We start from the raw sequence: 14,465 nt of genomic DNA on the forward strand, positions 1-14,465 counted from the left end.
TACGCATCTTTCACCGAGTCTGCTCAGTGAGGCCTCTAGATTCTGCTGTAAAATCAGGTATGAAACAGTGAAGTATTTGTGGTCTTAGGGCATTAGTGTAGGGATAAAGTGTCAGGATACAGACATTCATTTCCACAGCCATGTCCCAAAGTCACTTGCGCCAAAGAGAATATTTTTGGATAACTGTAGCAAGTTTTCACAGGACCAAGGGACTCACAGTTGTAAGACTTCTTTGGCCACCTGTATCCTAAAATAAATGCTGCTTTACCCTGGGTACTATTACTAAGGGTTTATAGTTCCACTGACTGGGCATCTGTAATATTTTCACTGTGTTTAATATCTCATTAGAATCTGGATGTAATATTTGATTTTGAAATACAAATTATACCAAGCAATTGATGATCCTAATTCAGGGACACTTTTTCTTTCTCCTCTGTAAAGATTTGAAATTTTTTTAGCTACCCATAATGATTCTTATTAAGAATTTAAGGTATCTCATTGTTCTCTTACTGCCACTGATAAGAAGGTCATGTAGTTGCAAACCTTTTAAATTTGTGTTGGACCTTGTCTAATAAACTTGGTCATGTCCCATTATCTAACATTCTTTACTATATTTTTCTACTGCATTAGGTTCTACTACCAAAAGATCTTTTCATTATTCTTCCTTATTATTCCATGTTATTAACAATATAGTAATATATTTAAAATTGTGTTTAGAGCTTGTAAAGAAACAGCCTGATTCTTATCTTTTATAGACATTTGCATAGTGTTTTCATACTTGCTGGAATTATCAAGTGTTTATATTTTTACTGTTGCTGGATCATGTAGAATTTTCCCCCACTGTTATTTAAAAGCGGTTATAGTCATGAGATCTTGCTTTTCCATGGGCTGATTATCCAAGTTGTGGATTACCTATGTGTTGTTACTTCCAGCCATTCTTAGGCTGCAGCAAAACGTGCAGCCACTCTAGGAAGCATCTGCATTTGATGTGTTGTGAATTGTGGTATTTTTTCATGAAGCACTGCTTTGTCTGCTTAGTGCTTAGTTTCTTCCACTTTCCACAGTTTCCAAATATTTGAAATTCAAATATTCCTGTGAATTATATACATTGATTTTATATTTTGGAATAACTGTTTTCATTTTATAAAAGCTTGTATTCTTCTCCATTATGATTGGTGTTCTTGAGAGGCGACCACTGACTATATTCTAGTACACTGATTTACAATGTTGAACTTTATTTATATAATGTTGTTTCAAATGAAAAGGGCCTCATAATCATTAAATACATCAACTGTGAGTGGTTTGACCTGTGTTCCAACACAATATGAAATCCTAAGTTCCCAATTCAAAAAGTTTCTGAAAACCCAGGGTTAAATCCATAAATGTTCTGAGGTAATACATTTTTTATTTTAAAAGTTAATACAAAATACTTGTCATTTATCATTTTGGTGGGACATGTTAGGCCTGGTTAGGGGATATTTGGTTGGTTTTTATTATTTCAGCAGTATGAGATGAGAGTCACTTCTTTGACATCAGTAAGTTTATCCCTCTAGCCTCACTGATAGTAGAATATGTGTAACAACTATCCTTAATTAAGTTTTAACAATAATCCTGTTCTCCTAGTTACATGGAGAAAAGCCTGTGGTTGTGTTAACTGGGATTGTCCTCCCTATTTAGCATTTATGTTCTTAGAATTTAAAGCAAAATAATGCCATGGCTATGCTTTTGAAGTCCATTGCTGGGAAAATGCTAGAGCTGATACCTCTACCTCCTAAATACCCAAATCTCTGGGTTCTGTCCTGTTAAAGGCTGTTCACCTAGCTTGCAGAAGGAAAACTTAGTTTGGAAAATCACAGGTGCAGTAAGTAGTAGGGATGGTAATGGCAATAAAACCTCATATGGAATTCTTCTTCATTACAGGAGTACAAACGCAAGTTAGCCAGAGTGTCCCAAGTACGGAAAGAACTCAGGTCACGCATCCAGAACCTGCCTGATCTCTCTCGACTTCCCAACGTCACGGGCAGCCACGTACACCTACCGTTTGCAGGAGACATCTACAGCGATGACTGATTCCCAAACATCCCCCATAGCCTCTGCTTTTCTGTGGAATGAGGGGTAGGCCAGACCGATCGGTACACTTGTAGTATTATTTTTGTATATTGTTGCAGAGTGTCAGTAAAAATACTTTAATAATTTATAAAAAATGGTTTAAAAAGTTGATTTGTTTACTATTTTATTGGTGAGTGAACATAAGGGTACATTTATAAAAGTGGCATCTCTGTCTGTTACATGGAAGAACGAATAATTATCTTTTGTAAAGATTTTAGTTGGGTGCCCTGTAAAAAACATGCTAAGATTTTTCTTATGTACCCTGTATTTAATGTAGAACAGTATATAATCAAAACATAATTTTAACTTGAGACGTTTCCGTTGCTAGTGGGAGAGTGAAACATGGAAATCATAGGCTTAGGTTTGCAAGAAGGCCAATGCCATTTAATGCAAAGTTAAAAGTGATCTTGCTGTCCATTACATTTAAATTACCCACTCCCAAAACAATGTGGGGTTTTTTTGAAGTAAATGTTAACAACCAATTTTCTATTGGAAAATATTAATCATGTTACACTGAGCAGATCTTCAAACAACTCAAAATACTACAATATTTTTGTATCATGTAGAAGTCAGCATGTAGAAACTATAAAATTGACCAGTTAATTATGTTTTGAAATTGTAGCTTTTTACAGCTGCTTAGTTTCTAAATCGAGGGACCATTCATTTGCAATCTAATCCTGTTCTGGAACATCTGTTTCCATCTAAAAAGGTTAATCCCAGAAATGTGAAGCCATTTTACAGTTTTAATTAAATTGAAAGGTCATTTTCTAAAGTGTCTTAGTTGCTAAATGCCCGTTATTAAAATTTGACAATGTACCATCCATACAAGCAACAAAATGGTGATACAGCTGTACTGTACATCCTCTTCCACTGAGAAACCCTGGAGGCCAGCATGGGCTACCACCTCCTCACCTTCACCTGCTCCAGCAAATATTTCTAAATCTTGCTTGTCTTTTTCTCACACAACAGGAAGAGACTGTTCAGGCCTGTGTATAATTCAAACAGCAGAAAACTATTGCCCAGTTAAAAACCTCTGTTGCATGCCATAAGTGTGGTATTTGTCAGGGAACAGCTGAATTTGTGAAGAATCCTTGTTTCCATACTATGAATCACCTTTTAAGTTCACTTAAAGATACAGATAGGCATTTAGCACATTGCCAGAAAGTTGCAGCTTTTCAGTTCACTGGAATGAGCCATGTAATCACTGAGTAATTTTAGAAATGCCTACCTGTACCTTTGGCATTTTGATGACCTAAAAGACCTGGGCTGCAAGTGTTTTAGGTGCCAATATCAAAATCCGAGCACCATTGGTTTGACCACAGCATCCCAGAATTCCCACTTCTTCCTGGTCAAACCATCACATTTGGATATATCATAGGACTGTTTTACGATTGCGTTTTGTCCATGGTTTTGCACTTGTCAGGCATTGTTTTGTACCAGTTCAGCTCACAGTTTACAAGTTTAATACACCTCACATGAAATAAATTTTTTTTACAAAAAGCTGTTCTTCCTTTTTAAAACCCACAACAATTCAAAATAGTCCTGGAGTGAAATTGTTCAATTTCTGAATTGTTCAGACAGTTATCTGTCACTTGTTATTGGCTTCTACAGGGCGAATCACCAAAATAGTTGTAGGATGTGAATGGAGAAAGAATAACCACTCTCTTTAAAATACATACACTTGGACATAGGCATCTCAATTCAGTTACTTTTTCTCATGGAAGTTGCTATGAATTAGACCTCAGTTAAGTAGGGAAAAAGCCTGAAAAGATAGAAATACAAGCTGTTGACATAAAAGTCCATAGCATGCAATGTAGAATACTGATTTCCTAAAAAATTCTGACTGACAAATAGGAGTGTGCAAAATAGTTATCAGAGCTCACTACAGGTCCAAAAATTTCAGTTTTGAGTGGCAATTTTCCATTCCATACGAAATAAAGAGCTGTGACTACATTGAATCCAGAATATTTAGTTTCTTTAATTTAAGTGTAATATGCAAAATTAAATAACACTTACTGACATCTTTTCAGTGTAGATTCTTGATAAGAAAATGTTCTGATACAATTTTAATGTTTCAAATATTTCTGTTCTAGAATGTTAAACTCACATAAATTCTTACACACGTGTATTTGCATTGCAGTTGCAGTTAAAGCTCAGTTTTGCTAAAGAATAGCACCAAATTTGTGGTAAATATTAAACCAGCTTAATCTATTAGGAATTCTAAAACAAATCATAGAACTAGAGGCATAAATAGTGAGTTCATGGTTGAATTCCATCCATAGAAAACTTAATTTATGCCCAGAGGTGATTATAAGTGCAGTGACAAGGCTTATTAGACTATGCTGAAAGATCTATATTGGATACTCAGAATCATAGGGAATTAAGCTTAAACAATCTTTTTCAGCCTGAATTGAAATTAGTTGTAATAATAAAGTTGAGTGCTGAATTTTCTTGATCTCTCAAAGGTTTTAAAAAAAACATGACATTTACTTCACTGGATCTGTTTTTCCTATTCATAACTCCTGGTGATAACATTGCTTATCTATAGGTAATGTAGAACTGATAAAAGAGTGAGGAAAACCTCAACTTTTTCTTGCTGTATATAAGTTTTAATTTTGAGAGAGTGTTATTTTCTAGATATATTTTTCCTTATTTTACTGTGAAATTGTTTACTTCAAGGAGTTTTTCATAGCTGGGGTTTTGGAAATGATCCCTCAATATTTGTTTGGAAAAGAGGGCTTGTGAAAGGCAAAAGTCACTCTTAGAGGAAGTGTCATATATTAATGGCTGAATGGTACGCTGGGGTTTTTTTATTTATATGGGAAAGGCATTGGGTATCAAGTAGTTAGGAGATTTATACTGTAACTGTAATAGTATAGCAGGAGATAGCATGGTAGAGTACAGATGCAGCCCCGTAGTGTCAAAAAATACCTCCAAATTCTCAGGTTCCAAAGCTCAATGTACGTACTTGTGACATCTCAGGAAGAAAAGAGGCTGGGTGCGTAAGGGTAGGGTGCCGAAGAGACAAAAGGGAGAACATGCCTGGGTGGAAAGGTAGAGCAAACCACATGTCAGCTTCTGTCAAAACAGAAATAAGTGTGAGACTGGGCAGCACAATGTTTTATCTGTAGGTGGGGTTGTACCACAGAACTGCTTTGGGGTGTTGCCATCCTGGGAAAGAAAATGCATGGGCTTACCCTGCCTACCTCTTCTAATGTGGTCTGGCAATGCAGAATGCCTGCCATACAAAAGGCACAATTATAAAATATCTGAATATTTTTAGTCTAATAATAAAGTCATAATAATTAGATTATTTTCTTCACTATATTGCACTTTTATTAAGCATTCTCTGAAAAAAGCAAAGATATTCCTGCAGCACTTTGCCATATGAGAATGCTTACCTTGGAGGTCACTGGGACTGCTTGTATGTATATTCTAGTGTTTGCAGGCTCAAACTGTGTTTTTTGCAGAATGTTTTGAAAGATATCAGGAATACTACCCCTCTTTTGTGGTTTTAAAAATAAATGTGAAGTCCTTAGTTACAAAAGTTGCCATTCTTAGAAATTATGTTTCATGACTTCTTTTGGAAATTAGACCACAGCCTGCACTAATACTAGCTTGTCTGATTCACTCTGTAATGTTTGTATTAATATATTAAAGCACCTCTGTTAATCCCTAGCAACACAACCCAAACCACATGCTTATTATGTATTTTATCTGAGTAGTCTTCTGAGTGTCAAATTGAGAGCTTTCATTATGATGAAATTACATTCCTGCTTACCTGAAGTTTCAAAAAACCCATTGTGTTAGGACTTGCACAGACTAGTTCTGCTCTCACATCTCAGTGGTAACTCAGTTTGGTCCTTTGATGATGACCCAAACACATATGTAGGAAGGATGCAGTAGCCAGCGGTGCAGATGACAGTGGAGGAGGTGGAAATCATACATAGGCTTGGTTGGCCCTCTGCAGAAGAGCCTTTTGAAACATAAGGAAATAGATCTGTGGGTGTGGGGTTTTTTTCAGTGGGAAAATCAGTGAAAACCAGCACGTCTAAAATTTGATGGTTACATTTACAAATGTTTAGGCCAGTTCTGCTCATTACATTTAATCACAGTGATTATTCCTGCAAGTAAAGAAAGCAGGCTCAAACATAGTGGCTGAAGTGGAAATTTTTTTAATGAATGACCAATTTTGTCTCGGCTCCTATTTCAGTGTGTCATTTATCTTGATTAAGTAGTAAGCCTCTTCCATCGTGTTATTTAGGAATCTAATTCTGACTTCATATTTACAATAGTTGAAGTATCCTACTAAGCATGATGTTTTTGTGGGAATTTGAAAAAGTTCAATAGCACTCATTACTTGTTTGCAACAGAAATAGACTTATTTGTTAAAAGCTAACAAGAAAAGTTTGAAATGTAAAGATGTTTCATTATTGTGCTTTTCTGACAGAACCTGTAATCCTTGTGTAATTTATGTCTTCAGAATTACACCTGTATGTACGCTCTTTCATATTTAATAAAACATTGTTGTAAAAACATCTTTGAAAATTATTGTTCCCTGCTTGTCTTCTCAGTCTCATGGTGAGAAATGGCTTTAATGTCAGCTGCTCCCTATACTAGGAGGTAGTCAAGATCTCATCTCAGGGATGATGCTGAGGAAATGCTTGATACTAATTTCAAGGTTTATTACTCCCTGTATTCTGTGTGACGGTTTTTGGTGAGAAAGCAGTGTGTTAAAGGGTCTGAGGTTCTGTGTCTAGAACTGTAAATTTAGTTGAGCTGATTATTTTAAGACACACTTTTGTAACATTTTCAGTGTGGTACAAGTACTGCCAGTGATACACATACCATTGGCCAGTAGAATTTGTGTGAGCTGGGAAATAACTCCCACTCTCAATTCAAATGCCTCTTTGCAGGGCTGTATGCTTAATGGAGACCTTCTTGCTCTTACTTTACAAAGTCTGAAATGAGAGAAGGCATTTCCTCTCTCGAGTTGTCCTTCCAGCTCTTCAAACACAAGCCAGTAATGTGGCCTGGCAGTGGTTTGGAGGGGAGCTCAGCAAGTCTCTCACAGCCAGCAGCCTTCAGTGTTTCATCAAGTACAGGAAGGTAATGTGTCCTGAAGGGGAGAGTGCCTGACTTGCATGTATGTGTGTAGTCTGTGTTTGCATGTAAGCCTCTATGTGTGGGTACGTATATACCTATATATATTATCTATAGAGATATGTTTATACATATGTGTGTCTATCTTTCAATACACTAATTCTGTGAAAGTCCAGTTAACAGAAAGAACACTCCATTAAAGGCTTAGGAGTAATATAAAAGCACTGGAGAATATTTCTACCTAGCATTTTGAAGCACACTTGTAAAACAAGAGAAGGCACGTACTCAATGACTTCTTTCCCTTTGTTCCCAGAATAAAGTCTAATAGCTCACAATAACAATCGCTTTTAACAACACATCTAGACATATCTGACAACTGGTAAATCCAAAGAAAAAAAGATGTTGTTTGGAGCATGACAAGGCTCTATCTCTGTTAACAAATAGTGTGCTGCAAAGGTAACACTCTTGGTGTGCAGAATGTCTACCACCCACGAAACATTTTTGGAAGTGCATAGTTTAGACAAGCTCTCCTGTGATCGTGTGGATAGATCACCCATTAGCTTTCTCTGCACACTGGTTGTGCTCCCCCCTCCATGTCTTTTATCCCTTCTCTGTAGTTTTATCCAGAAAGAATGCACTCTTGAGACAGCAAAATGTTGTGTAAGAAGCACTGTAAACAAAAACAACAGGGAAATGAGCTCTAACAAACACATTAATGTTGGGACACCTCAAAACTCAGCAGATGCCTGTGCTGGTTTCACACTGGCCTCATGGGAAGCACAGCAGTACCTAATGTGTGTACTTTTAATAAATTTATTGCAAAATTGGTATTTTCAAATACTTCTGTGTAATGAACATTTTCCATCAACAAAACTAAGTATTTCTTCCAGAGGACTGGATTGTAAGTGCAGCAACATGTCAATCAACGCCAAGTTCTACACTGGAAAAGGCAACACTCCAAGGTTTGTATTTTGATTAAAGAGTGGCAGTTCATTTTATCCTACATGTACACAAGAGACAATGAGCAGTGTGTCCTTCAGTTATTGTGCATGTGTACAGGAGATATAAAAAGGTTACATGCCAATTTGAGACTCTTAAATACAGTTTACAACAAACTCTTCTCCCCTGCCCTGGACTGCTTCCCAGTCCACCAAGTTATTTGCTGGTCCTATTTCTGAAGTAGTGTTCACTGAGTTTGAAGGCACTTAAAGTAAGCTATTCATTAAACCAGCAAAAGAAAATGAAAATACAGACCTTTACATCCAAGAAAGTATATGTTTTTAACTAACTGGCTCTGTTTTTCAGGGGGGAATGTGAAGCACCACGTGCAGAACTTTCACTGCAGAAATACGCAGGACGGGCTATAACCTCAGTCTTGAACCGTTACTTTATATTTCCTCTCTCATCTCTGTGCCAAACACAAAATTGATAATCTTTAATGGTCCTGATGGGGCCATCATCAGCTTCCTCAAAGGATAAATCCTGGCTTTTAATTCTTGGGGCATCAGAAACTGCAAAACATGTCCAAGATTCCCAAGCATATTAAACTGGCTATCTTTACTTCTCCCGCTGGCAGACCATCACTCCCCTTAGAAACAGACCTTCCTTCTAAAAAACATGAGCTATGCTTCCACAAGGTACAGGATGTTAGCCTGAGTTTTAAAGAAATCACTGTTGATTTACTAAAACTGGAGCAATATTTATTGCTGTAATCTTTATTACTTTGAAATAAAATGTAACTAAAGTAAAGTCAAGAAGGTTTTGAAATCTGCCTTCTCATTTTTCTCTTTTTCTTCTAGGTCAAGCATCCGTTTTAGCCTAGAAAAGTGAAATTTGGAATTTCGGGGAGTCTTGGAAGCAGAGTTGGTTGTTGTCTGTCCAGATTCACGTGTTCTGAAAAACAAAAGATTCAAATGTCTTACAGGAGAGAAATAAGAATTAATATAAAGTAACTGTGAAAGCACACATATATAATTTGAGTGGAAAATATCCAAGAGAAATAGTGTATTTTTATGTGCAAGTGTGCAGGCAGAAGCAATACTTTGTCATGCAAATTTTACATTAAAGACATTTTGCATTAAAGACACAAATGTAACTGGGTATTCTTTGCACACAGTGGCTTTCAATGAGAGTCTTTGATTTTAAAGGTTGAAAAGTTAAAATTGATCTCCTCAACCATGCCAACTAAGAAATACACTAAATTATCAATTTAAACTTTATTAAATGACATCTAAAATCAACAAGATTTAATACACTCTACTTGGCAAAGGGCTGCTTTAAATAGGAAAGAAACACATACCTAGAAAGTGATGAGGGACTGTTCCCCTTAGATCCCAACCTACTGCTGCTTACAGGTGTCATTTTCTTTGCAGACTGAATTTTTACATCTGGTGTCTTCAGGCTAGATTTGATACCTGGAGTGCCACAATTTTGTGTTTTGGCTGCCAGAAAATCCCTGCTTTTACCATAGTATCTTGTTGTTTTGTTGCAAGATTTGCAAGTAACCAGCTATGGAGAGAAGAAACGAAGTATCAATCTGTCTTTCAGTCTTTCCACCTTTATGTTATAAAGCCATTAGAAGAATTACTCAAACTGTTCTCCAAATATCATGACACAAATTAAATATTTGCTTAAGTGAAACATGAGATACTAAAAAGTACAAAGATACACTTTGTAACTCTTATTTTAATTCAGGCTTCTTGAAGCCAAATACATCTGGGTTTATCTAGAAATTACTCCAATTCCCTACAAACTCATTTCGGGGGACCCATACTGCTGAATGTAATATTGTGATATACAGAGAACAACCCTGTTAAGACATGAAACAGCACCTGAACTGGGCAAATCATATTTTGAGTGTACAAGATACACTGAGTATACTGGAGTACTCCTACACATTGGGAATTTCGCTAAAAAATTTGACATTCTGTGTCATCTAAAGTTATTAGCATATTCTACCCCCAATGAAGTTATATTGCCCACTTTTCAGGGAATCTTGGGATACAATATTTAAACTACCAAACTCTCAAACCCAGTCATCCATTTTACTAAAAACAGCAAGTCTCAGTGAACAAAGCCAAGGCTTTGTATTAGAGCAAAAGTACTTCCTACAGTAAGGAGGATGTTCTAAACAAAGGGCACTTTCTCTTCTCTCTGTGTACCTCTAGGCTGCAGGGAACTTCAGCAGCACACCAGGCTGAGAGGTGCATCAGAACTGATCACATCACCCAGTCAGAGGCTGTCAGGCATTCCTGAAATCCCTCACTGCCATGGCAACTACTCATACTAAGATATATGAAAGTAATACAGCCAGACAGCTTTCTGAGGCACCAATTAGACTGACAGAAAAACAGTTCTGTGATGCTTCTGGTTAAAAATAACATACTCAAAAGACTGTCACAAAAACGTCTAAGCAGTTTTGAAAACATCTACACCAAATCATTCTTCATTTCAAAGTGTGTAGATTCAGATAGTTTATTAAAAATTTCATTTAGAGATGCTGAAATGAAACATTTTTAGTTAAGTGTTTTGACTTCCTCTAGACATTATATTTTGTCAGCCTAACAAACTAAAAAAAAAGAAGAAATAGCATTAACTATTTTAGTGCTCAGGTATTGACATATTTTTAAGTTCTTCTGAATGAAATTCAAGTGGGAAACAACCATTCATGGTGACTTAGCACTGCGTGGAATATAAATGGAGGTGACCACTTTACAATGCAGGAATTACTGGATTAATCATAGCACTTCACAGCTAATTTCCATTCCCTGAAATGGATCAGCAGTTAGCTCCAAAAATTTTTAAAGCCTTGAAACAGTCCCTATGTTATATGCCTTTTTATGCCAGAAGCAATCTAAAATCAAGTTCTACTTGCTAAGAAAGTTCTCAGAAGTTCAACCTGTCACATTATTGCTTGCATTAATTTCCAACCACACTGGAATTTTCATTTGCACAAGTCTCAGGTATTAGATTACAGGGATCTACATTGCTAATTTTGAAAGCTGCCAGTCGCTGACAGCATTTTTAAAGACTTAAGACAAGAAACACTTAAATCATAATCCACAGGACAAATTTAAACTGAACAAAGCACAAGTACAGCAGTCTGTGATTACATACCAAGATCAAAATATTACCCAGAGTTTAAACTGGACCTATTTAAACTGAATTTCAAACTACTCATATGAATGCACAGTGTGTCCCTAACAAACACTCTGCAGCTACACAATAAGTCTAAGAGCCCATCATCATTTCACAGGACACTGCTGTTCATCAGTTGCTTAAAGGGACAGTTCTTAATGTACCCTCAACATCCAGGATACCAGAAAAATAAAGCAAACGTGTCAGCTTGAAGAATCACAGAACATCTTGAGTTGGAAGGGATCCACATACATCATTGAATTTCAGCTCCTGGCCCAGCACAGGACATGCCAAGAATCCCAGCCTCATGTGCCTGAGAGTGTTGTCCCAATGCTTCCTAACTCCTGTCAGCCTTGGTGCTGTGACCCCTCCCCTGGGGAGCCTGTTCCAGTGCCCAACCACCCTCTGGGTGAAGAACCTTTTCAGATGTCCTTTCTGAAGCTCAACTTGGATCTACAATTTGGGGAGAGTGCCTTTATGAAGCATCTTATTTTGGTCTGACAGCAAAAAACCTTGGTGATATATTCCTCAGTTTAAAATTTTAATTGACTCTTTATGGCTTCATAAAATTAATTAACTCTTTGGTTTCATATAATTTACTCCTGTAACCATAAGACTCTTATCCAAGAAAATTCCAAGTGTGCCAGCAACTGCTGGGCACAATAGGGTGCAGTCTCATTTATTACAACAACCATTCACATAACCTGTTTTAAAAACAGTACATACCTTGGCAACACTAGATTAAATGTTTACTATTATTCTTCCAATAGTAATTAAATGTCACATTCCTGAGTACTTTTAGGAAAAATAACTGAGGCCTCAAGAAAAACATCAACTTGTTGAAATTACCTCTGTAGTTTACTTTTAAAAGAGTTTCTATAAACAGTAATATTCAGACAAAAGTAAAAAATTCTATTAATATAGATGGCAATAATAATCTGATGTAGCTATGAGAGGCTAGTGAAACACATGAAGTAAAGCTTGTGTCAAAACATATTTGGTCAACAAGTGATAAACTGAAACAAAGGAACATGAGATGTTTGTGTAGCTTCTATAACATGTGGGGACACAAGGTATTTTTTTGACAGAAAAGCTTACTGGTCTTGTGTTCATGATCTATCTATTGTGGGAGGTAAATTTTAAAAATGTCATTTATGCATAGAAGTTATTCCAAAAAGAAAGAGTCTTATGCTCGTGAAAAAGAAACGTGTGGGCTCCTAAGAGAAAGCTTTCTCTATCTTCTTATTTTTTGCCACTGAAACAGGGACATGAAATTTAGGGAAATATCGTGTACATGTCAAATAACTGTCCTTACCAGAATGCTTTTTGACTCCCTGTACTTTCTCAAAAGCTTTGTCTGTTTCATGTTAAGCTTATGATTCTTTTCCTCTCGTTTAAGGACCTTCTCTATCTGTGGAGTCACTTTCATCTTTGGTTTGAGGCGCACTCGGTAGCTGTCAGGAACCAGGAACTGGAAGCAGTAAGGACATATCCTTTCTAATCCACGTTCATTACCTACAGATAAGTAAAGGCAAAAGGATAAAATAACTATGTTTTATAAGCAAACTTTAAAATTGTGTGTTTCAATGTAAACATTGCCTAGCTACATGTTTTTGTGTTTAAGGTAACACTAGAACACAAGAGGAAGCTGAGCACCAGAATGTGTTTAGCTGAGCACAATTCAGACTAAGTTGACGCCTGGCACAAGTTTACACGATACGTAACTGCAGATTTTCTTGAAAAAACGCAATTCTTTCCCAAAAATCAATAGCAAAGGAGGCTCACAATTCTGCCATGTAGGCACAATCTTCTACCAGATCAGGGACACCAAAGCCTCGGAAAGCTCTTTGCCCATTTTAAGTGTGAGAAGATGACACGACCTCAGGAACGAGAGAAACACTTTGAGGTAAATTTCAGACCCAACAAGAGGCTCGCTCCTGGCATCCGCCTCATTATCTCCTGCAGCCGGAGCCGGACTCGGGCGGGTCTCCCCAGACCCCCGAGGGACCCCTGGCCCTGCCTCCTGGCGAGCTCAACACCGCAGCCGGCAGCCCCGAGGCTCGGCCCTGCGGGGGCAGCGCAGGGCAAGGGGCACAGGGAGGGAAGGGGCGAGCCGGCATTCCTTCCCATGCTCCTGTCCTGTCCTTGCGCTGCTCTCTGGCGGCAGGAGCCTCCTCTGGAGCGCGCCGGCCTCACGGGGCGCCCGGCTCCGGAGCCCCCTCCTCCGGCCCCGGCTCCACCGCCTGCGCCCGGGTCCCTCACTCGCCTCGGGAGCTGCGGAGCGTCCACCTGCACGGGAGAGAGGGAAAAGCGTCAGGGCGCGGCCGCCGGCACGGGCGGGGACATCCCGCGCGTCACCGCCGGGCTCCCGCACCGCCCGTCCCGGCTCCGCCGCGGTTCCTTACAGCAGGAATCGCGCCTCTCCCGGGCACGTCTCCGCCAGCTGCTCCGCCGAAGCCAGCAGCCGCCGCCGCCCCATGGCGCTGAGCGCCCGCCCCGCCGGAAGGACGGCAAGGGAGGGAAGGGAAGGCGGGCGATGTGCAGCGCTTGGCCGAGCCCCGGCGGCTCCGCGGCCGCTGCACCAGGGTACCGGGCTGGGGCGGGCCCGGGCGAGGGCAGGGCCGGGGCCGGCGCCGGAGGGCAGCGGGGCCCGCCCGAGGGGCCGCGGGAGCCGAGCCCTCTCTGAGCGCGACACCCGCCGCCTGTGTCCCCGCCGTGTGAAAAGTTTCTCCGGTAGGAAAGGAAACTTTTACCTTCGGGGAAAAAAAAAAAAAAAAAAAAAAAAACGTGAGGAGGAGGTGCTTTAGGTTGAGGGCGGCAAGCGCTTAGGCTGGCTCAGAGAGGTCGTGGAATCTCCTTCTCTGGAGACACGCCAATCCCACCTGGATGCGTTCCTGTGTCACCTGCTCCAGGGCACCCTGGATGGATGATTTCCAGAGGTCCCTTCAAATAGTAACAATTTTGTGATTCTGTGATAAAAAACCCCAAAATCCCAAACTCCGAACCCCACGCGTTTCTCTGTGAGGGCTTGTCAGGTGAAAGATGTGCAGCAGCCGCTCCAGAAATCCGCCCGATGCTCAGCAGTGCTGAACTTCATCTGTCACTATACTAGTCAG

At 39.2% G+C, this 14,465-nt stretch overlaps 2 protein-coding genes across 3 annotated transcripts in view; one reads left to right on the forward strand and one right to left on the reverse strand.

Moving 5' to 3' along the window:
• The window catches only part of RPRD1A (regulation of nuclear pre-mRNA domain containing 1A), a 43,991-nt gene extending 37,344 nt beyond the window's left edge, over nucleotides 1-6,647 (forward strand). The window contains exon 7 of the mRNA XM_064705594.1: nucleotides 1,921-6,647. Coding sequence (XP_064561664.1) covers nucleotides 1,921-2,070 — 150 coding nt within the window. The 3' untranslated portion in view covers nucleotides 2,071-6,647. The remainder of the gene's footprint in view (nucleotides 1-1,920) is intronic.
• Nucleotides 6,648-8,010: 1,363 nt separating this feature from the next.
• Nucleotides 8,011-13,937, reverse strand: C2H18orf21 (chromosome 2 C18orf21 homolog). Of its 2 annotated transcripts, XM_064705597.1 has the most exons (5): nucleotides 13,755-13,937; nucleotides 13,616-13,638; nucleotides 12,665-12,864; nucleotides 9,512-9,720; nucleotides 8,011-9,105 (listed from the first exon to the last, which is right to left on the reverse strand). In XM_064705597.1, exons 1-5 carry the CDS (start codon nucleotides 13,826-13,828, stop codon nucleotides 8,952-8,954), a joined length of 660 nt encoding a protein of 219 aa, XP_064561667.1. In that variant the 5' UTR covers nucleotides 13,829-13,937; the 3' UTR covers nucleotides 8,011-8,951. The 2 variants fall into 2 exon arrangements, with proteins under 2 accessions (XP_064561667.1, XP_064561665.1); XM_064705595.1 differs by lacking the exon at nucleotides 13,755-13,937 and having other exon boundaries at nucleotides 13,269-13,619.
• Between the last annotated feature and the right edge of the window lie 528 nt (nucleotides 13,938-14,465).

The sequence above is a fragment of the Zonotrichia leucophrys genome, chromosome 2 (assembly GCF_028769735.1).
Source record: "Zonotrichia leucophrys gambelii isolate GWCS_2022_RI chromosome 2, RI_Zleu_2.0, whole genome shotgun sequence".
NCBI lineage: Eukaryota > Metazoa > Chordata > Aves > Passeriformes > Passerellidae > Zonotrichia > Zonotrichia leucophrys.

Bases quoted from the DNA above. Each gene is read 5' to 3' on its own strand.
- C2H18orf21 (XM_064705595.1), bottom strand. From the start codon at position 13,479: ATGGGAAGGAATGCCGGCTCGCCCCTTCCCTCCCTGTGCCCCTTGCCC. The intron at 12,865-13,268 runs GTCTGAAATTTA...ACTTATCTGTAG, and splicing joins AGGAGCGAGCCTCTTGTTGG to GTAATGAACGTGGATTAGAA. The intron at 9,721-12,664 runs GTAAGGACAGTT...TTCTCTCCATAG, and splicing joins GGGAGTCAAAAAGCATTCTG to CTGGTTACTTGCAAATCTTG.